Source organism: Littorina saxatilis, linkage group LG10, assembly GCF_037325665.1.
Source record: "Littorina saxatilis isolate snail1 linkage group LG10, US_GU_Lsax_2.0, whole genome shotgun sequence".
Taxonomy (NCBI): domain Eukaryota; kingdom Metazoa; phylum Mollusca; class Gastropoda; order Littorinimorpha; family Littorinidae; genus Littorina; species Littorina saxatilis.
The window spans coordinates 42,096,954-42,120,740 of record NC_090254.1 but is presented as its reverse complement, the minus strand read 5'-3'; the positions used below and the strand labels follow the sequence as shown (position 1 = coordinate 42,120,740).

The 23,787-nt window shown below is 42.3% G+C and overlaps 2 protein-coding genes across 3 annotated transcripts in view; one reads left to right on the top strand and one right to left on the bottom strand.

The window, feature by feature from the left end:
* Positions 1–1,420, top strand: part of LOC138978861 (phospholipase A and acyltransferase 4-like) — a 69,603-nt gene extending 68,183 nt beyond the window's left edge. For both annotated transcript variants that reach the window (XM_070351669.1, XM_070351670.1), the window contains one exon: positions 879–1,420. In XM_070351669.1, the coding sequence (XP_070207770.1) occupies positions 879–923 (45 nt within the window). In that variant the 3' untranslated portion in view covers positions 924–1,420. The remainder of the gene's footprint in view (positions 1–878) is intronic.
* Positions 1,421–13,414: 11,994 nt separating this feature from the next.
* LOC138978860 (uncharacterized) lies at positions 13,415–21,403 on the bottom strand. The gene is made up of 7 exons (XM_070351668.1): positions 20,318–21,403; positions 19,584–19,786; positions 19,151–19,338; positions 17,742–18,048; positions 16,801–17,159; positions 15,562–15,829; positions 13,415–13,874 (listed from the first exon to the last, which is right to left on the bottom strand). Exons 1-7 carry the CDS (start codon positions 20,717–20,719, stop codon positions 13,583–13,585), a joined length of 2,019 nt encoding a protein of 672 aa, XP_070207769.1. The 5' UTR covers positions 20,720–21,403; the 3' UTR covers positions 13,415–13,582.
* Between the last annotated feature and the right edge of the window lie 2,384 nt (positions 21,404–23,787).

Genomic DNA, 23,787 nt, shown 5'->3' with positions numbered 1-23,787 from the left:
GTGCCTTTTTTGGCCTCTGAAACGGTTGACACCTACCGCCTTTGACAAAAGGCTACATAAAGACTAAAGAAGTCAGGTGCATACAACAAAATGTTCTGAAAGGGAAATTGAACGGCCTTGCCAATGGTTGTCAGAAGTGTTTGGTTTGTGCATATTCTGATTTTTTGCAGATTTTAAAATACGGGGCTATGGTTTTTGTCAGGTCGATTTTAGGGGTGACCTTGTTTGACAGGCTGTCACGGGATGCCTATATAAAGTACCATCAATCGGAAAAATGATATGACATAATTACCTTTTCGAGCATATAAAGTTCAACTAAAATGCTTTTCTTAGCGTGCAAACATTGATGCAATAATTTGTTGGCCAAGTTTGTAATTATTTTTTTATGTTAACGCCGACCTTATTGTTAGAAACATTTCTTTATGTAACCATAATGCAGCAAACAGCTTAATCCTCAATGAAATAGTGTAAATTCGGTAACGTGTAAACCGAAACCATTTCCAAAACTCAAAACTACGAATGCTAACTTGTTAACCTCACACCTTACATTCGACATGAAATTAGAACACCTAAAAGTCGAACAGTTTTGACCGTCAGGCAAACTTAATTACAAATAATTTAAAATACATAGTTTCGTTCAGATGTCATGATTAACAATCATTATATGGCATGCCTCTTATGTTAGCTTTTGTTCTTTTCTTTCCTTTTACATATTTAGCAATAATACAACATTATCATCGCGCACTAGGCTATTAAAATTGAATAATAGGAAAAGAAATATATTGGGAATTATTGACCATTTGCTTGTTGGAGCTTTTATAAAACCATCACTTTTAATTTATGTACTTTTTATGTCTCATCATCTTGCTGTCTTACAGGTATCGCCCACGGAAGGTTGGTTCGGCTGGTGCAGAATTTTGTGACGCTGACAACAGCTGGACTTCATATTGATTGACTTTGAGACCGTGTCACCAGAACTGAGATTACCAAAATAGGATACAATGCATTCCTACTGTCTTGTCGACTGTTTATTACGAAAGGGGTCGAGTAGTTGTAGTCTAAGTCATGTAGTAGTATATAAGTTATGACACCAATCATTACGTCATGAACATGGGTCCCTGTTTGGACAATGTTTATATATATTTATTTATTTTTTGAAATATACATACAACCTTATCAGTATCTTAAAATAAGATAACCAACGATAAAAGAAAAAAAAAGAAAAAAAAAGATAACCAACGAAAGCGTCCTCCAACACCAGTGCTTGTTATTTGTAGATTCCTATTTGTTCTAAACTCTCAGCAGACGTTATAAATATGTTTTAGCTCGAAAGCAACACGCCATGTCTTATATACCCACGCACTTTGCTTCACTGGCTTTGCAAACGCACTTTCCTACTAAAAATATACCTTGGAAAATATCTGAGCGTTCATTGGGATTGTTGTTTTGTTACTCTTCCCCGCTCTTTTTGTCCGTCTGTCTGTCTGTCTGTCTGTCTTTCTGTCTGTCTGTCTCTCTCTTTCTCTCTTTCTCTCTTTCTCTCTCTCTCTCTCTCTCTCTCTGTCTCTCTGTCTCTCTGTCTCTCTCTCTCTCTCTCTCTCTCTCTCTCTCTCTCTCTCTCTCTCTCCCACCTTCATTGTTATCGTTGCTTTTCTGTTTTTCCATGTACCCGTATTAATAACGTGTTGTCTGTGGCACAAACGTACAAGAAAACGTGTAATACACAGCAATAAATGGTTCTCATACACGCACACAATCATACAGTCTTTCTCTTCTATACAAACAACAGGCAAGGTTGCTTAATTGTTACAGACAAAAAACAACCTTGCAGTCAATGTTTGTAACCTGCAAATTGTCATCTGGATAGACCCTGTCACGGGTTAAGGCAAACACCAACAACAACCACAACGTCGCCACCATCATTACCACCAGCAGCAACAACAACTGCATATCAACTACATATGACTTGGGTCACTTTGTCAATCATGGTAATAGCTGTTAATGAAAGTGACTGTCCGTTACCCTTTCGCTGCCAATCAAAAGTTACGTATGTGCATTCCTGATTGCCAGGGAATTTTGGAGTTCGGGGTGTAATAATTCATAAAAAATTCTAGCTCCAAACTGGCAGTAGGTAGGTAAGTAAAACCTATGTTATTTTTAAAGGAAATTGAACCAAGAATCTGTTTTTAGTGTCTAAACATGGAAATAATAATTAGTTTGGCTTATAATGATGTTTAAATATGAACTTTTGAAAAAACACAGGTGGCTGTTTTGCTTGCTCCAAGAAAGGATCATAATCACTGTCATCTCACGAATCGTCCGAAAGAAGATCTCCCCCTTCCCCTGTCAGTATCCATAATCATTTGCACCGCCTGTAGCGTCAGTCCGTCTTTGTTTTTCCCTACTAGGGCCCGGTCAACATATGGGAGATAACTTGTTTTGATAGATTCGCGTAGGAGTTTCGCGTCCGGTCAGAAAGATAACTGGCGATTGCCGTTGAGCGATGTAATCAGAATGGAGCCGATCAAGAACCTATCCTGTGAGCTACTGGACACTTGTCCGCTTCCTCAAAGGTGATAACTGGCTGCCACTGACGGGCTTTTGTTAGTTTTCTTATAGGCCATTGAAGCACATTTCTTGTCACAGTAACTTGCTTTCTCTGGGTTTTTTTTTTATTCCAACAAGTGTGGCGGCGTCAAGTTTACGGATTGTTATGTTTGCTCTCGGATAACACAACACTCTCGGGAATATGAACGCCCCGCCACCTCCCAATACAAAAAGCTGAACAAATCACAAGAAGAACAAAAACAAAACTACATAAAAAGTTGTTGTTGCTTGTTGTGAGCAAGCTGCTAACGAGCTGAACATTTGTGAGAAGGATCTGAAACACGTCAAAGTTTTGTGCGATGACGTTATGCTCCCTGTCAATGAAAATACACCACGGATAACTTACGTACAACTTCATGCGCAGATTTCTCAAACCATGCGTTGCGGTTACATGTATATTTTCATACTATTCATCCGGTTGCCATACAATTCTGCACGATGGTTTTTTTTACATTTAGATCATCGGAATAAGAATTGCGAAGAAAGTTGTTGTTTTGTTTCGGTTATTCTATTTCGTATTGTTTGGACTGGTCAAAAACAACCTTTTTGTGCATTCGTCGGAAAGCTGGAGGAACAAAACACAGAAGTCATTTTTGTAGACACTCTAGCCAATAATTATAATGGTGACAATCGAATGAATAGTTCTGATCACATGTGTGTAACGCTACTCCGACCTTTAACGTTGGCGTCAGAACACTACCCTCTCAACAACAACAAAATCATTTTTTAATTAATAAATGCCTCGGCTAAGTCAGTTTTCTGAAGGAACTAACGTAATGCATTCTTCTACAACAGATGTTGGAAGAGCTTCTTAAAGGTTGCATGTTAGAAACAAAATCAATCATTACTCAGAGAATGAAATGCTTTATTCAAAGTTTTATTTTACTGTTCAATACATTTTTTTTTTCTCAAATAAATACATTTTATTCAAAGCGAGACAAAAAGGAGATGACAAAGTACAAGATGGTAATCGGGAACAACTGGGAAGTTTGGTGATTTTGGTTTTGTAGTTTTTGTGTTTGGGGTTGTTTTGTCAATTCCCGATCACAACCGAGTAGTTTACCCGCTCCTACTATCAGAAAGTTAAGCCATTCCATATATGTACAGCTGGTTGAGTTATACCTTTGAATGGCTTCGAAAGCCCTGAATAAAACACATTAACTCCCTTTCGATTGCATACGGTCTTTCTCGACAACGTGCAAAATATTCTGTGTTGTTCCTTCGGTGTTTTACTTTATTGTGTCAGTAACTTGCTTTCGCTTTTTTTCTGGGAGAAAAAAAAAACTATTTTCATTACTAATCTTGCATTGGCGCAACTCAGTTGGTGAAAAGTATTATTTTAGACTGCTTGCGTCAGATTGGATTTTCAAGCAACTGTATATTTACACAGCATCCGAGGAGGATTCTCCCTAGCCGTCTGAGTAAACACTGTGCCACTGAAGGTTTCGTCGTGGATAAGCATAGTGTGTGTGTGTATTTATGTGTGTGTGTGTGTGTGTTCGTGCGTGCGCGTGTGTGTGTGTGTGTGTGTGTGTATGTGTGTGTATGTGTGTGTGAGTATGTCTATTTGCAGGGTTCGTACAGGTCACGGAAAACCTGGAAAGTCATGGAATTTGATTTTTAATTTTCCAGGCCTGGAAAGTCATGGAATTTCAATTCAAGTCATGGAAAGTCATGGAATTTAACAAAAATAAGAAAGAAAACAAATTAACCTTTAGCACGCCAGCGGCGATTTTTGTTGCCCAGCCATTCCCCCCCCCCCCCTCACCCCCCCCCCCCCCCCCCCTTTGCCAGCCAGTAGCGATATGCGTCGCCAGCACAAGGCTTGTTCGTATGACCAACTTCTCGTTCGTATTTGCATACGAGAATAACGGTATTTTTAACGGCACTTGAGCCAAAGCGAGGCTCAATTCCTTCCGTTATCTCGTCGTGTCGTCTGCGCTGCATTTGAGTCGGTGTCGTCGAAGTTTTCTGCTTTTGTTTTTGCATCGATAAAGTACTTTAGCGCTTCGACAAGCAAGATGGAGGATGATGAGTTTGAAACTTTCTTTCGAGTTGTTTGTTGACAACAAAAAGTATGCGAAATTGGAACGAATTACCGAGGAAGATCTTCGCAATGAACTGTGTATCGCGGTGAAAAAAATGACAGTTCGTCAAGTCACAGTGACGGTTGCGAAACGGAATTTACGAAAGTGCAGATGGATACAAACAGTACTGGCTGGTCCAGTTTAGTGAAATGACAGGACCAGCAAACATTACCGATAATCTGACTGCGTAGCAAATGCTTGACTTGCTTGTCGAAGAGACACTGCGTAGAAACTGACTCAAATTCAGTGCAAAGCAAGCCAGTGTCAAAACTGGCAGTGACAAGACGTAAAAGGTTTGCGTGTTCGGAAATGGCGACCTGTGGATCTAGTCATGGAAAATGTTATTGAGGCTCATGGAAAGTCATGGAAAAGTCATGGAATTTTGTTTCTAAAAACCAGTGGGGACCCTGTATTTGTTTATCTGTAGTACCGTAAAGTACCTTGTAAGCGCCCAGTATCGAGTAAGCGCCCACCCCCCACTTTTAGTCCAAAACCGTGCATAGGGTATAGTACCTTGTAAGCGCCCACTCCCCACTTTACACCATTGAAATCAGGGGAAATAAAAATTCCGCACTTGATCTGCTAGTTTTGTGAATGATTTCCCTTTCTTGCAAACCCTATCACGTGTGTCTGCACGCCTTGGATCTAAACGCCTGCAAGTCAATGATTACAAGATGCCGCGGATCAAATCGTACACCGTTGCATTTAAGCTGTCAGCTCTTGACTATTTGGATAATAACGCCAATGGAAACACACACACTCTCTCTCTCACACACACACACACACACACACACACATACACAATACTCCCCCTCCTCTCTCTCTCTCTCTCTCTCTCTCTCTCTCTCTCTCTCTCTCTCTCTCTCTCTCTCTCTCTCTCTCTCTCTCTCTCTCTTTCTGCCGAAAACAGTCTTTGGCCAAGTAAAATAGACTGCTGCCCATATCCAGAAGACGTACCCCTTGTTCAAGGGAAACAGAGACACAGTGCGGCCGACAGCGGCACCTCTGCAGACAAGAAAAGGATGCGACGACATTTGTCTCCCCAGAAGCTCTTCTAGTTCTAATGACAATACGAACAAGAAAAACAATGGAAGATGAAAAAAGAAAGAAGATATGATTACGAAGTGATCAAAGATCACATTTCTTACTGAAAACTGCTCGTGCATAGGGTGTAGTACCTAGTAAGCGCCCACCCCCTACTTTGGGTCGGAATTGGTGCACAGGGGGGGTGGGCGCTTACAAGGTACTTTACGGTATGTATGGATGTGTGTGTCTGTGTGTGTGCATGTATATTATGTGTGTGTATTTGTATGCGTTTGGCTTCATTGTACTTTTATACGAATCACTATCGCTAATGTTAAAAAAAATAAAAATAAAAAAACGCACTTTTTTGTTTCTATTTATAGCCTGATCGTGTAGACCTGACACTTGGCCACAAATACCACCTGGTTTTTTTTTTAGAAATCATCAGGTCGATTCCGTGCGAATGAGCTTTTACCAAACAATCCTTTTTAACACTGTCAAAGTGATCTTTGCTCATTTTTTGGAGTCGTAAACGCTTTGGCGAATAATTCTAATTAAATGGTGTTGAGAAATGAATTTCCTCCAAAACTGTCTTTACCTTGTGTGGTTTTATTTTTATTTTTTTATGACAATACCAACAAGCATGCAACACAAATATCCCCCCCTCATACTAAGGGGGGATAATCAATAAAAACACAAGGCTTATGATCAGTCAAGTTCATTTTTACTAGACTGATAAAAAGGTATATAGGTAAAAGTTTGGCATGATATGGGCACGGATTGGCGGAAGATAAGCATGGTTAGGAGGGTAACTGCTTTATCATGAAATTCAACCCCTCCTTAAGGGGGGGTAACTGCTTAATCATGAAATTGAATCCCTCCAAAAGCTGGCCCATGTTAGCTGGCAACAACGTGTCTGAGCTCCCGCTGCAAACCTTCATTTACCCCTGAGTCAGCATGGTCGGGGTGTGAAACCATTACCATGTGCTTACTTTACCGCTGGAGTTCTCTGTGGTGCTGTTGTGGTTGAGAGCTCCGTCGTTCTCGTCAGGGGACTTGTTGGATACTTGGGTAGTCCCCGCGGCTGGAACAGTACTGTGCAGTGTGGCCCCTTCTCCCTCAACCTCGCTGAGCGGTGTGCACGTGGGGTCTCCCCGTTTGTGACCGGATTTCCCACATTCCAGGCACACCACGTCATTGTGACACTGGGCAGAGGTGTGTCCGGCCCGCAGGCATCGTCCACATGGAGCCTCCCTGTTGTTGTTGCTGTTTCTTAGCGGCCTTCTGCTCAATACATTATTGCTAGATCCTTTTTCGTCTATATTGAGCATATACTGTAAAGTACTGAGTATAAGCCCACCCACCCCCCCCCCCCCCCTCTGCACGAATTTCGGACAAAAGTGGGGGGGGGGGGGGGTGGGCTTATACTCGGTACTTGACCCTATACACGAACATATTCTTCATTGCTATGGAGACATGATTTATATAATGATACCATCTGGTATGTAAAGTGTTATGTTTGTTTAAACTAAAGCAAATGTGAAACAACATGAAGATATTTTGTGTATTATAAAATTGTTAAACTCACAGACAGACATAAGTAAGGCTTACACACAATCACTCGTAAATGAACACATTGAAAGCATGTCTATTTTTTATTTAAAAACAACTTGAAAAATCTGAAATCCTCAAAATCTGCCGGCACCTTCTGGTTACTGGACGTATAGAGGCGAATGGATACATGGTGCCGTTTTTTCCACCTTTGTAGCCACATGTCTGACGCATCAAAGTCTTGAAGTTTTAGACAAGCCCCTAACTGTCGCGCTTTTCTCTGTAAGTCTTTTTTTCTAACAACTCGCCCTTCGCTTCTTTCTTCTTGTAGAAACTCAAAAAGTATCACCTCCAACTCCTCCGACTTCACAGTCCGACAAGGGTGCAGTTTCAACTTTCGCTTTTCTCTGCCAGTTTCATGCTGCAGAAGGACATCTCTGTTAGCTCGCCACATCCTAATTTGTTTTCTGTCCACACCAAACTCTTGAATTCTACTGAGTAAGATTTTCGCTTCGGCATTTTCTTGGAAAGAAGCGCCAAAAGCAAGGGGAAGAAATTCTGACACGACGTTCTTCGGCATTCCTTTTTTCTCTCCCTGTTCTCGATTTTTTTTAATTTTTTTTTTTAAGCCATGCAAAAGTGGGGGGTGGGCGTTTACTCGGTACTTCACCTTTTGCACGGATTGTGCTCCAAGGTGGGAGGTGGGCGTTTACAATGTTATGGGCTTATACTCGGTACTTTACGGTAACTGCATTTAAATACCTTATCATGTTTAACACTTCTGTGAAACAACTTACAGCGATCTGTACATTTTCATAAAAATCAATTTCTTAAAAAGCCATATTTGAGTGGCTTTTACGAAATAAATTCATTAAAGAAAAACTTCCACTGTGCACAGAGATGGACCAGGCTATTGGACAGGTGTGGCAGGTATAGCACTGTCTCGAAACTAACGCGATAGTCGGACAGAGTTGCGCCCCTGGAACGGCAGGTAGTTCCGGTTTTGAACTTCTATACCCGCGTAGTTTGAACAGCAGACACAGTAACGTTTCCCTCCACCACTAATCTTCTTCTCTCGTTCAGCCATTTTGGACTTAAACAAAACAACTGGAACTACCCGCCGACAGCGCCGCGGGATATGGCAGGGACGGACAACTCTTATCACTTTTGTTTTGAGACAATGCTATGGTATCATCACATGTAAACGCCGTACAAGTCGAATTGTTTACGAGGGTAGGAGTGTGCCTTAAATGGTTGTGAGCTAGCTGTCCCGAGCCTGAGTATCTAGACCTGCTCATCTCGGGTCAGCTGGTAGTAGCGGTCTGTACTGATGTAGCGTGGACGTTGTTATCTCCACTTGATTTCCCGCTTGGCCTAAATGTTCGTCGTCGGCATCCGTCGGTCCCGTGGGGCAATAGATTTGCGCCTGAGAGGTATATTCAGTTGGCGCTGGAACAGCGCCTGCTGTTACTGTGTAAACCTATGCGTGCATGGCAGTCCCTGCTGCAGGGATTGTACAGGGTGACCCAAAAAAAAAGAGTACCCAAACAAAACGTCATAAATTGAACAAAAATAAAGCAATCTTCATAAAATTTATTTACACACACCAGTAGCCTCTGCATGATTTGCACAGAAAATTTTAGCGTTTTAGCTTGTCTTTCAGGAAAGTTATGCTCATTCTACAGAACATGCTCCAAATGGCCTCCGCGCCGATTCAGGCAAACTTGAACTCGCCGCGCAAAGTTATCAATCACCCGCACACACTCCTGTTGCGAGATTCCGCGAATGGTTGTTGTGATGGCTCACTTGAGTTCTGCGATTGTCTGTGGGTTGTTCCTGTAGACGTTGTCTTTCAGGAACCCCCAAAGATAGAAATCTGGGGGATTTAAATCCGGGGGAGGCCATTTGGAGCATGTTCTGTAGAATGAGCATAACTTTCCTGAAAGACAAGCTAGAACGCTAACATTTTTTGTTGAAATCATGCAGAGGCTACTTGTGTGTGTATATAAATTTTTATGAAGAGTGCTTTATTTTTGTTCAATTTATGACGTTTTGTTTGGGTACTCTTTTTTTTGGGTCACCCTGTACTTGTAGACTGTGTCTAAAGGTGTTGACTGTTGACCGTTCTTTTGTTTGGCTTTGAGTCGTTGCACTTCTGTACAGCCGAGCGGTCTTAGCTTCACATTGTGTCTGTGTCTGAGATGTTATATGTGTTTGAAGGTCATATGTCAGGATGGCAATCTCACGACAGGACAAACAGACACACAGCTTAGAAACTCAAGAAGAGGCGGGTGAAGTTCAAAATTGTATTGAATCAAAACAAATCATGAAAACAACTCAATACAATGCGTAGGTTCTTTTCAGAAAGTATATCTGTACATTGGTTCACTCTATTCCTGTAATTTTCCTACTACTCAAAAAATATTCTAAGTCCTAAAATGGCTGAAAATTTGGGCATGACCCGTAGGTACCCTTAGCAAAATACGCTACTGAAAAAAATATCCTATGTCCTAAAATGGCTGAAAATTTGGGCAGGGGTTCGGGGCCTGAGTAAAAATAAAGTAAAAGAGTAAAGCGACGCCACTTTACTCGCCGTGTGGTAACCTGGGACTGCGGAACGTTTGTTTTTAACCCTGTTAGTTCAGTCCACAGGGCGGAGTCCGGTATACCATTTAGACACTTAAGCCAGGTTGGTTGCTCAGACCCCGGAGGACAATTTAGAGATAACAACAAATACTTCTCAGTACTCAGGTTGGGACTCTTCCACAACCATTCCCAAAGAAGTAATGTTGTAACCCTAAGTGGGAAGTCCGGTATACCATTTAGACACAAAGTCAGGTTGGTTGCTCAGACTCCGGAGGACAGTTTAGAGATAACAACAAATACTTTGTACTAGGTTGGGACCCTCCCACAACCGTTCGGTACTAAGGTTGGGACCCTCCCACAACCTTTTCCACAGGCACAGAAGCAATGCTGTAACTCTAAGTGGGAAGTCCGGTATACCATTTAGACACTTAAGCCAGGTTGGTTGCAAAGACTCCCGCCGAACCTTGAAAACTAACAGCTTATATACCTTCCATGACTGTCCCTGACGTCACAGCTAAGGAACCAATGAAAACGTCGCTCTGGGATCACATAACAAAATGGGGAGGGAGGGGGAGAGTTTCGAGGCTGCTGTCAGCCTCCATAGAAGATACAGTTAAAATCCCTCAAAAATACACAACTCCTGTACTAAGAAAACTACATCAAAAACGCTATAAAGATATACATAAATAAAATGGAAATTCTACGAAGCATCATTTGATATCAAACACTCATAGGTTATCAACACTGTGAACAAAGTGCAAAACCTCTGACCATTACCTCACAAAATAGTCATGTCACACCAAAAATGTATGCAGTTACAAGTTAACCACAGTCAAACACAGTGTATATTCAACAGGCTTCTCATATGTAGATGATAAACATAATATCTCTATTCTACTAAACAAATGAATACAAAATACATGTTTATATTGAATACATGGGTAAAAGAAAGAATGATATAAAAGCTACATAAAAGAAAAGAGAGAGAGAGAGTGTGTGTGTGTGTGTGTGTGTGTGTGTATGTATGTGTGTTCGTCTGTGTGTAACAAGTATTATTAATAAGGCCTAAAAAAAAAAAAAATAGGTGTGGTTACGGTAACCCGACCTACCCTATTTTTAGGGGCCGACCCCATAACTTTTTATTACATTTTGTAAAAAAAAAACCCAAAAAAAACAAGAAAACGAGTGCAGAAAACGCAATGAAAGCGAAAGCGCCCGAGTCGCACACTTATTTCCCTGTCAAGTAGGTTTAATTTGTACACATTAGAAAAAAAAAGTTAAAAAAAAAGTGATTGCCTACCTTCCTACCCTATTTTTTTTCGCTATGTTACCGTAACCACACCTATGTTTTTTTGGCCTAAAAGCACAGCAACATAGAAACAAAGAATCAGGTCAAACAGGAAAAGGGGGTTAGGGAGGGGGAAGGCGAGAGGTGGATGTAGAAAAGCAATGCCATCGCTGACGGCCCACGTGCACAAATAAAAGCGTAGAGAGTCCGTGACAGGAGAAGTGACCTAGGGTTCATATCCCGTCAGTTCAGTCGGCGCCATCGTGTCAAAGCCAATTAAATTCTACCGCAAGCGAACAATGGAAAAGTACTGTATGATACCCATCTCCGAACCATTTACTAAGAGAAAGAACAAATATGATTTTAGAGTGTGAATCTTAATTCCACACAGTTTCAATACTAACTTAGATAATATATTCTGCTCTCTACGCCTTCTCTTCTTCTTCACTCTTTGAACTTTAAGAAGAAAATTGCATATGGAGAAAAGACAAAAGTATTCCTGTAGTCGCTTTTCTCCACAATTCCGAGGCAAGTTTAAGCTTCTCTTCTCCCTTGGCTGGACCTTTCTTCAGTTCAAGCCTTCAGCGGGCTCGATTTTGGGCAAGATCTTCCCATGCAGCCGTTGATGTCCATGTTGAGGGCATTCAAAAAACAACCAAAAGCCTCAACACTCGCCATGTATCGATACATGCAGATATGGGGGCGTCGGGTGTAGTAGAAGTGACGGGTGTGGCAACGCTGGTTAATAGTAGGGGTGGATTTCAAGGATGGCCAAATCTCAAAATGTAAACTCGCCAACCAAGCGTGTGAAAGGCGCCACGCGAAATCCTAAGCCATATCCATCTTTAAATCATGTTAGTCCAAATCTGTTCCAGATCCAGCTTTTTTGTTGTTCTTTTTGATCAGTAAAGTTCTACAAGTTTGATAGTTTTTAGATTTTATTTAGTCATTAATTTTACACTAAATGTGTGTAAGATAGATTCAAAGTTTGTTTAAAATATGTAGGAAAATGTTGCTGTAAGAATCGTGTGCGCTTCCTGTTCCGGCGCTTCCTGTCTGCCATTTTTCTTAGTATAAGCCACAGTTTTTTGTTCCATTAAGTTAACATCAGCCATGACGCACAAAGGCCATCATTGGGTAAATATTGTTCAATTTGTTTCTATTGTCAATTTCTGTTCAGGAATAATTATATTTGTCTTGTAGTAAGGAAAAGTTTATTGTTTTGTACGTTTTTTGGTACAGTCTTTTACCATGTGGTGTTTTAGTGTTCGCCATGATGTGCGCAGTTTTTTGCAAAGTTTATGTACGGTTTAATTAATATTCAGTGTGTCAAATTCAAGTAAGAGTGGTATTTTATACATGTTTGCCTTTCATCTAAAATGTTGGTAGTGTATGGAAATGCATTTGTGCCAAAGGATAACGTTTTGAAGTTATTTTGTTTTTAACCATTTTCTAGTCACCAGTATTCTTACCTGTGATTCAGATTAAGTTTTTGGTTTGTTTTGTTATTTTTCTTTTTGTGTAAAGTGTGTAAGAGCTCTTTTTCTAAGTTGGTAGAATTCTTATTATCTCCCTTTAAGTGTAATAGAACAGTTTTTAAAAAATGACAAGTTTCACAGGTTGTTTCCCTTTGTTTTGTAGTGTCAGTAATGTTAGTAGTTGCTGTTCATTATTAGTATGGTTGAGTGATTGTTATGTTATATTGTTTTCAGTTTGACGGTGCAGTATGTTGATTAAACATCACAAGTTCAACTACTCATCAGTTCTGCCAGGCTTGTTTTGTGCGGCTGTGACAAAGCGAGTTACTTCAAAAAAGTTACTAGCCCGCCAGAAATTCGCTGTGCCGGTACATACCATAGTTGCTGCATCTGCAGCGTTTATAACACTTTGAAACTAGATAGTACAAACTAAAGTGTTGCATTTGACCAGAATTTGTACTGGCCAGTTGCCAGACGGTTTCGACTGGTCTGGGAGATTTTTTGGGGGGCGACCGATTTGGCCATCTCTGGATGTGATGATGCTGTTGAAACTGGAGAAGGGCTCAGTGTTGAAGTGGTTGTCAAAAAAGATCGAAGCATCATAAGGCCAAAAAAACAAAATAGGTGTGGTTACGGTAACATAGCCAAAAAAATAGGGTAGGAAGGTAGGCAATCACTTCTTTTTTTTTTAACTTTTTTTTCTAATGTGTACAAATTAAACCTACTTGACAGGGAAATAAGTGTGCGACTCGGGCGATTTTGCTTTCATTGCGTTTTCTGCACTCGGGTTTGACAAATGTAATAAAAAGTTATAGGGTCGGCCCCTAAAAATAGGGTAGGTCGGGTTACCGTAACCACACCTACTTTTTTTTTAGGCCTAAGAGATGATTGTATTTATAGTCATCTTTGCCGTGGTGAATCCCTCCGTAGTGGCGTCTGCACGTGCTTACAGTATGTCCGCTCTACAACAGAAACCCTTTCTTTTTCACCCACGACACGCCGGTTGTGTCTTTCTTCTGTTCCTCGTGGCGTTTCTTAGGCTGGTCAGGACCGCCAGCGCTGCCAAATTTCCTGTCCAAGCCAGAAGTGAGAGCCTTGCCCGGTACCTCTACCAGGATGAGCTGTGTTGTGCAGCGGGATGCGGAATACATTCTGTCTTCGGCGTCCGTCATCAGATCGCTGTCCATTTCATCGGCACCTTCTGCCTTCCCTGGCACCACCGCCACCACACGTCTCTCCATCCCCGTCACGTACCTGGGGGGAATGGTAAACTTTAGCGTGGTAAATTCATAACTCAAAATCTAGTGGCATTACATTTTCTTTCATTACATTTAGTCAAGTTTTGACTAAATGTTTTAACATCGAGGGGGAATCGAAACGAGGGTCGTGGTGTATGTGCGTGTGTGTGTGTGTGTGTGTGTCAGTGTGTATGTGCGTGTGTGTGTCTGTCTGTGTGTGTGTGTAGAGCGATTCAGACTAAACTACTGGACCGATCTTTATGAAATTTGACATGAGAGTTCCTGGGTATGAAATCCCCGAACGTTTTTTTCATTTTTTTGATAAATGTCTTTGATGACGTCATATCCGGCTTTTCGTGAAAGTTGAGGCGGCACTGTCACGCCCTCATTTTTCAACCAAATTGGTTGAAATTTTGGTCAAGTAATCTTCGACGAAGCCCGGACTTCGGTATTGCATTTCAGCTTGGTGGCTTAAAAATTAATTAATGACTTTGGTCATTAAAAATCTGAAAATTGTAAAAAAAAATTAAAATTTATAAAACGATCCAAATTTACGTTTATCTTATTCTCCATCATTTTCTGATTCCAAAAACATATAAATATGTTATATTCGGATTAAAAACAAGCTCTGAAAATTAAATATATAAAAATTATTATCAAATTTTTTTTTCGAAATCAATTTAAAAACACTTTCATCTTATTCCTTGTCGGTTCCTGATTCCAAAAACATATAGATATGATATGTTTGGATTAAAAACACGCTCAGAAAGTTAAAACGAAGAGAGGTACAGAAAAGCGTGCTATCCTTCTCAGCGCAACGAATATCCCGCTCTTCTTGTCAATTCCACGGGCACTGCCTTTGCCACGGGCGGTGGAGTGACGATGCTACATGTACGAGTATACGGTCTTGCTGCGTCGCGTTGCGTTCAGTTTCATTCTGTGAGTTCGACAGCTACTTGACTAAATGTTGTATTTTCGCCTTACGCGACTTGTTTTGTATTTCATTTTATATACTCTATTATCTCAATGCTGGTACATTTGGGTAGCTTAGTCCAAGTGGAAAGCTAGCAGCAACAAGAGTCGCGCTACCCTGGTGTCTGCATATTTTTGTGTTATCTGCCATCTGCACTTGGCAGAATGACTGAGGTATTTTACGTGCCACTGTGGTGACACGGGGGTGGGACATGGATACCGTCTCTGAATCTGCACATACAGTTGACCTGTATCCCTCCCTGCCGGGATTCGAACCAGCGACATTAGGATCACAAGTCCAGACTGCTCTACCAACTGAGCTACCCGTCATTGCTGTTGACTTATTTTTAGAACAAGTTACTATAAATATCAAAGCAAAGATTTTCGAATAATTCTTGTGAAATTAATTGACCAAAATTAAGCATAATTAGTACATTTGGTCATTTGATGGAGGAAAATAGCTGCGACGGTTGTCTCCCATTGCAGAAATTGCATATGTAAGATCAACATAGTTGTCTCGGCCCTTCCTGGTTCCGCCGACGTTTCCTTTTCAACAAATGAAACGCTTTCTTACAGTTCACTCTGTATCTTGAATGGTATATATACTAAAATGACTGGTTATGCTCACAAGAGCAAATTCTGCAAAATCAGAGGCTTCGATTGCAGAAGAAAAAACGTCCTTGACTTCACTGCGTTTTCAACATAACGCTAAAGTTCAACATCATCCGTACCTGAAGTGGGCCACGGTGACACGGTCTGTTGCCGCCATCGCCACGTCGCGTAGATCTCTCTCCCATTTGTCCTTGTCGCGTACCATTCGCTGTTCCTCCAGCACACACACGGGTAGGCCTGCCTTGCGAAGGCCGTGCACCACGCCGATAGCTGGTGACACCACGTTGCCAGCGTCATCCGTGACGTCATCTTGTAGATGTGGACTTCGTGTAAGGACGAAGACATCACGATAACTCAGCGGTTCGGGGCTGTTTTTGACAAGGTTCGCTGCAGGGAAAAAGTCCATCTGTTTAAAAATACTCTTTAAAAAAAAATAACCGTTTAAAAATATATATCCTGACTTGCATACGGAAAGACGAACTGACTCGCTGAAAAGAATGCCCTTGTACATGAGTGTCGACGCGTGTGTGTGTTTTATGCAACTGTTTGGGTGCGCTGTGTTTAAGAGCGTCAGTTACTGTGATATATACACGTTGGTAATTGTTCAAATGCTTATGTAAACGTTGACTCAGAAGCGTATTTATGTACGATTATGCTTTTAATTGTTGTCTTTGTGCAATGAGTAATGCGATGTGGTGCCAAAAGACAAAATTAATGTCCATGTTTATGTTCAATGAAAATGGACGTAAAATTATTCTTATCTTATCTTATCTTACCCCCCCCCCCCCTCCACACCCATTACCCCCTCCACTAAAAACAAGTGTCCATTTTCAATAAACCTAGCGTTTTATGTCATAACTTCATAAGTATACTGGTGATATTCGACGTCATCAACAGTGACGTCATCAATCGTCTGCCCACTGGAAACCGTCTCCGAGTCTGCACATATTAACTTAATTTTTGTTTGCCCAGTTTTTTACATTCAGTCAATATATTGCTAGAAACTGGGAATCCAGAGGGGAGGCAAGTAGGTATTATGTGTCTTTGACCCGGTCTAGACTATTGGATGGCATTACGTCAGCGTGAGAAGTTAAGAATTAATATGTTCAAAATGTATTTGTTGTCAGATCAATGATTCTGCCTTAAAATAAAAATTGAAATAACAACCTCTAAGGGAATGTCATTGTTATCTGTATTATTTCATGAACACAAAACTTGTATCTAACACGTATTTCGTTTGAACCGAAAACGTGTTCAAAAATGAAGAAAATCTCATAGGGCATGTAAATTTTGTCATCATCATCATCATCATCATCATCATCATCATCATCATCATCATCATCATCTGCACAACTCACCTCCCGTGCCCACACCAAGACGGCGCAACTCGGTTGCAATGTCCTCCCCACATTGCGTGCAGTCCACCGGCCACCGACCTGTGTGAGCTATGCCTTCGTGAATCAGTTTGATCACGCGCAGCCCGTCCCCAGGGGCAGGCACACCGTCACGGATGCTGTAGTTGTCTACCACACCCATGAACATGCTGAATCCCGGCTGGACCTCTCTCAAAATGGCGGGGGCACAGCGGAGAGGCACGGTGAAGTTTTCAGACTGCAATTCTGCCGGTACGTCGGTGCACATAATACCGGTCGACCAGATGAAGACGTGTGGAACTCGGTGAGTCAACTCAGTAACCAGTCGCCTGTGTTCTTCATCGCTGTGAAACAGAACAGATTTACATTTCTATTACTTTATTATCCCATGGCTGGAAAATTCGGGTCGCTTTCCTCCCGGCAGTGGACAGCTAGCACCAACAAGAGTCGCGCTACTTTGATGTTTTGCGTGCCGGCGGAGGTGTAATCAGCCAGCTACATCTATTGCAAAAATTAAAGAAAGAAAGCTATCAGGATCCCATAGATAGGCTATATGCTGTGTCACTGTCTGAATGGCGTGTAGAATGTAACACTGATGTAAACAGATCATTCATCGAGGGTTGTGAACACACGACCGCACATGTTATTATGCACCTGCACAAGCATGGATGCACGTATGCACAGACGAACACACACACACACACACATACACACGCACACACACACACATACACACGCACACACACACACGCACGCATACACACACACACACACATACACGTACACATACACGCACACACACACACGTTCACACATACACATACACACGCACACACACACACACACACACACATACAACACACACACAAACACACACACGTACACACACACACACACACACACACACACACACAGCCTTCATGAACCTCTTAGAAAGAGTTGCTTCATCCATGAGAAGATGCAACTGGCCGTCCTTCACACACGCTGTGAGTTCGGTTAGGGCTTTTTCAACATCCTCTCCACGCTCCCGGAAATCGTACTGGTAGTAGGTAACCTCGCCTGGCGTTGTGGAAGGTGTCTGGTCCGCGCTTAGCGACATCTGTAGCGACAAGCGGAGCTGCTCCGTGATCACTCTGCCGATTGCCCAGTTGACGTTCCTCGCTGAGACCACCTGCACGTCGTGGCCCTCGAGCAGCCACCTTAACCCTTGGAGCACAAGCACCACCGTCTTGCCTGTTTAAACAAAAAGATGTAAAGCAATAGTGATATGGGGGAAAAAAGTACAGCCTTTCCTGTGGGAAAGAGACAAATTCATGTTTCCAGAATAACACATTGAGGCAGTCAGCAGCGCCCTGTCGCAGTTGGTTGTTGACCTCTAGTGCAGCGGCGTTGTAATCTGGGTCAAATCGATATTTGTGATACCCCCGCGACTGAAAACGAGGCATTAACTGACACACGATAATGTTCTTGACCCCTACCGCAGCATTCTGTATCAAGGAAATACCTGCAAGTAAATGCGCGGAAATCTCTTCCGGCGAACTATCACCAGAAACATCGTTGTCGCCTATCATCAGTATCAAAAGCTCCGGTGCTCCGACAGAGGCCAGCGTCTGACCTACATTGTTTACCAGATCTCCGATAATCCAACCCCCCTTTCCAAAGACATTGACTTTGCAGGTCCCAAAACCAAAATGTTCCGACACCTCAGTGTCTTTGTGAAGAAATTCACCGAACCTTCGGGCGAAGGAGTGACCCAAAATCAGAATGTTGTCCCAGTTTGGCTTCTGTCCCCGATCGCGTTGGGAATCCATGTAACATCAAACAATAGCGTGGCCTCTGCAGAACAAAGGATCGTTTTTTGCTTCGTCCAATTCAAACGAAACTTGGATGTAACGACATGCACAATTTTCACTGCTAATACATCAAACAACAGAAAAATGCAAAATGATACTCAACACTCTGATCCCACGATGAAAACGCAGGAAAAAACAAAAACCTTTGCGGACTGAGTCAGAGACCCTGACTGAGTGGACGCGTTCTTTCTTGTTGACAGGTTGTAGGTAGAAGGAAGCATTGCCTTATGGGTATTCAAAAGGTGGGAGAAATGTACGAAATGAAGATTCCTCAATATTCCACCACCCTTGCCAACCATTCCTTCACATAAATTATATTAGTGTTTGTTGTTGTTGTTGTTGTTGTTGTTGTTGTTGTTGTTGTATTTCTATTTTTGTTGTTTTGTGGGGGGAAAGACTCAAAGCGAATAGTAGAACATACGAGCACATGAGCAATCAAAATATCAGAAGGCACAAAAAGAAGAAACTTGACGTGTTCAAACCTGTTCCTGGCGGACCCAAGATGCAGACCCGTGGCGGGTTTCTGTTGAGCAAGTCGATCTGTTGAAGGGTCAGGACCAGGAGTGCCAGCCTCCACCCCAGCTCAGACACTGCCTCCCCTTCGGTCCGTACCGCCACGCGCGCTGGGGTGTTGCAATGCACAGAGCACGCAGTTGCCGGTCCAACGATTCTGTAATACGTCGGAAAATTGCAATTAAACATAGATCAAAAATTAAGAAAAAGAAAAGTGAGAAAAAAAAAGTATTCAGATGACCGATCAATGTTTTGGCCAGTTGCCAGGTCTGTTTCTTCATACAAACGATTCCATTTACCGTACGAGGATACGACCGAAGAAAAAGACTGAGCTTGTTGGTATTTTGAAACTGACAACTCATGCAGTTGGTCACACTAAAACGTTGTGGTGTTTTAACTCACCTGGCTACAATGTCCAGGTAAAGGTCATCAGTGAGCAGAGTGTCCACACTACAGGCCATTCTGTGTTGCCACCAGGTGCTCAGCTGTGATAACACGGCGGGTGTCACGTCCCAGTACGATGCAGGCTGGGACAGTTGGTCAGAGCAACAGCACAAATCTATGGCCTCAGCTGTTGTGGCTGCACATAGGCTCTGGCACAACGTCTGCAAAATAGAAAATACAATAAAATATCTTACATTTGGTTTAGCGTGCAAAACTTGCGTTGATACTCTCCAAGTTTAAGAAATGTATAATAATATACCTTGCCATTATGATTTATACTTTATTTTGACAGGCTAGTGCAGACCCCTTGAGATATCAAAGTATTTTCAAAAGCTAATTTTCAAATGTTAAAATCGGCACACAAAAGGTTAAGACAAACATATCAAGAAGTATGATCTTTGCAATTTACACAAGAAATTACAATGAAGTTACTTTTCTGTTTAGCTTATTGAATTCAACTACTATTATACCATTGTTCTTCTTTTCGCAACAACGGGAAATTGCAGATAACGCACAGAAACACACACATCTCTCTCTCTCTCTCTCTATCTCTCTCTCTCTCTCTCTCTCTCTCTCTCTCTCTCTCTCTCTCTCTCTCTCTCTCTCTCTCTCTCTCTCCTCTCTCTCTCTCTCTCTCTCTCTCTCTCTCTCTCTCTCTCTCTCTCTCTCTCTCTCTCTTTTTTCTCTCTTACTTGTTGTAACTTGGCATTGTTCTCATCATCCAGAATCCGCTGTAGCTGAGCGCGGCTGACGTACGGTAAGAAGAGAGTCTTCCTCACAGTCAGGCCGGGTGCGATGTCACTGACCATGTGTCTGGCTTGCACCTCACACTTGTCCAGATGCTTAACCCCATCTTTTATTTTCTTGACGACTTCGCTATCCGCTCGGCTCGCCTCGGTCCTACCGACAGACTTGATCTCTCCCACCAGGATGCCGTGCTTGCGGTGAATCACCAGGATGTCAAAGTCTCCCTGCTTCCCGAGATGCCTCTGCTCCTTAGGTAAGTTTGCTGGCTTTGGGAGCTTGCCTGTAAGCTTAGCATAGTCTGGCTGGTTGAGGTAATCCTTAAAGTTTAACTCGGAAACCACGAACATGACCTCCTCTCTGTTGTTTTTTCGAGTTCGTGTAGATTTGCCAGAACGTGCTGCTGAGTGAAGTCGTCCTGGAGATCGCACTCCCGTACAGACCTCGGTTTGGACTGTGGCTGCGGCTCTTTTGGCCAAACGCTCTGTGGCGGCGAGACTTCATCCCAGTGCCAGAGTCGACTTTGGGGGTAGTTTTGTCACGGTTGTGGATGATTGGATCCCTGGCTGATTTTGACCGGATGCAGATGATTGGACTCCTGGCTGATTTTGACGGATGCAGATGATTGGACTCCTGGCTGATTTTGACCGGATGCAGATGTTTGAACTCCTGGCTGATTTTTAGAGGCTGCTTTTCGATCCGCGTCGTGAGGAGCTTCACGTAACTGGAGAGCAGGTTGCCCCGTACCGGGTACGGTAACTCTGTCGTAAGGCACCCGATTAAAGTGCACGGGTGGTACAATGTACGTGCGGGAGAGAGCTTCGGGGTACAGGCGCTTTACAACGTCTACCAGGCCGCTGCCAATTGTCTGATGGGTGCTTTTACCCGCCATGGTACAAAGCACAGGCCTGCAGTTTGGGGGAATAGAAAATAAATCAGCAAAGAGCCGTAATCGTTTCTTCTTGAGCGTGTTTTGTGCATAGGTTTCGGTGTTAGAACGATTTTGTAATAACATATTCTGCACATTACGTCGTAACTACGGAGGGGTGATGAGGTAGTGGTAGTGGTGGTTGGCAGGGGGTATGGCAGGGTAGTGGAGGGGGTGGGGTGGGGCTTGGAGGGGGGGGGGGGGGATTGGGGTCGACGTAAGAAACGTTGAATGTCGCCCGAATGGATGTCGCGCCCGAGGTATGCCACGCTAAAGAATGTCGCTTATGGGATGTCGCGTACGTGGATTTGCGTTAGCGGAGTTGTGTTACTGGCTGTCGTACTATTGGGATGTTGCGTTAGCGGAGTTGTGCTACTGGCTGTCGCGCTTATAGGATGTCGCGTTAGCGGAGTTATGATTCTGGCATGACACCACCAGGAAGACGTATGGGAAAAACAAAAAGTTCATTTTGGCAGACAATAACCACTTAAACAATATTGGCGTCAATATGAGACTGTTTGAAACGCTCAGCACGTTAAAGGAAAAGATAAAGCTTCAGTTCTGGAAAAGGATCAAATTGTCAGCGTATGGCATCTGTTCCGAGACGCAACAACATTATCCAACCGGTCGTGTGAAATGCAACGGTTCAGAACCGCATATACTTCTGCGCATCACCGCCCCCCCCCCCCCCCCCTCCCCCCGCCGAGTTGAAATCAAAGTTGCACGGATATACTGCACGTTTTACTTTAAAGATACACCAAAGAATTCACACACACAAAATGAATTAAGGTAAGCGTTTTGTCTGCAGGGGTAGGCACGGCAAAGGAAACACATGCACACACTAAAAGATCGACTCAATCTGTCCACAAAGTTAACCCAACGTCCGCAGAAAAACGTGCCTTTGTGAAGCGTAATTTTCTCTTACAGGTACTGATAATATCGTTATTGAAACAATCACAGTAAACCGAGATTTATAGAGCAAATCTCAAAAATAATTGTTCAAATCAGAGCTGCGCGCTTCCTTCAATGATTTTGTTTCTTCGATTTGCTCTATAAGTCTCTTAGTGTACATGTTCTGTGATGTTTTAATAACTTCAATGATAATAATAATAATCAATTAACAAAAGAAAATAATGTACATGATAAATCACTATACCATGACTAATTTTGAACACAATATCATAGGTTTACAATAGGCTTCCGGTCATAGAATAGCTAGATGTCCCGATACTGTGTTTCAATCGATGTCGGGCCTAGAGCTTATATCCAAGGGGAGGTAAAAAAGCTGGGCACCGTTTATTATCTCGTAAACCGGGAATTCCCTGTTTTCCAAATATATGGCAGACTCCAACCCGTTTTGAAGTGCATCCGTTTTAATGGGGTGGGTAATTATTATTTATTTCCCTTATAACAAAAACGCAGTCCGGAAAAAGAAACTCGAGACTAACAATGTTTTCTATGGGGGAAAAAATCACTCTCTCTCTCTCTCTCTCTCTCTCTGTCTCTGTCTCTGTCTCTCTTTGTGTCCTCTCTCTCTCTCTCTCTCTCTCTCTCTCTCTCTCTCTCTCTCTCTCTCTCTCTCTCTCTCTCTCTCTCTCTTCAAACGAGTTTGAACAACATATTTGATTGGTGTAAACAAAACTCAATGATTATACACCCAGGCAAAACTAAATGCATGGTGATCACAACACGACAGAAACACCAACTCGCTCCTCTGAATCTTCATCTCAGTTTAAATGAGTCACCCATTGAGCAAGTAACCAGCCATCGTGTTCTCGGGGTCACAATAGACGCTGAATTAAAGTGGCAGTCCCACCTCAACCGTGTTACCAAAACCTTATCTAAAAACGTGTTCCTTCTCTCCAAATTAAAGCATTACGCTGATACCTCAGCACTCAAGTTGTTTTATTTTGGTCATATTTTACCTCATCTGAATTATGCATCTACACTTTGGGATGATTGTAGCGATGTTTACTTTAAAAAAGTAAATTCTCTTCACCGTCGCGCAGCTAAACTTATCATGCCGGGTACGCAAACATCAACATATCAAAAGCTTAGCAGCCTTAATTTTTTATCACTTAAAGATCAGTTATTATTTAATAAGGCGCTTTTAATGTTTAAGGTTCAAATAAACGAGACCCCACAGTACATGCGATCATTATTTCAGAAAGCAACAGACAGATATGGCTCAAACAAATTAATTTCCCCGCTACCCCGTATTGATTTATATAAAACCAGTTTAGCGTTTTCGGGCTCAACAATTTGGAATTCGCTACCATGTGAGATAAAGGGGTCAAGCACGATTAAACACTTCAAAGCGCAGCTTCGCAAATATCTGATGTCACGAACAGTTACATTCTAAAGCTGTTTCTAGCAAGAATGCATTGCTATCACTAACCTCTATATATTTTGTTGATGATGATAATGATGTCGACGATGATCATGATCATGATGATGATGAGGTTGTTGTTGTGTGTGTATGTGTGCATG

Bases quoted from the DNA above. Each gene is read 5' to 3' on its own strand.
- LOC138978860 (XM_070351668.1), bottom strand. From the start codon at position 20,719: ATGTTCGTGGTTTCCGAGTTAAACTTTAAGGATTACCTCAACCAGCCA. The intron at 17,160-17,741 runs GTTCATGAAGGC...TCTGTTTCACAG, and splicing joins GAAGCAACTCTTTCTAAGAG to CGATGAAGAACACAGGCGAC. The intron at 15,830-16,800 runs GTGAGTTGTGCA...TTTTCCCTGCAG, and splicing joins TCTTGGTGTGGGCACGGGAG to CGAACCTTGTCAAAAACAGC.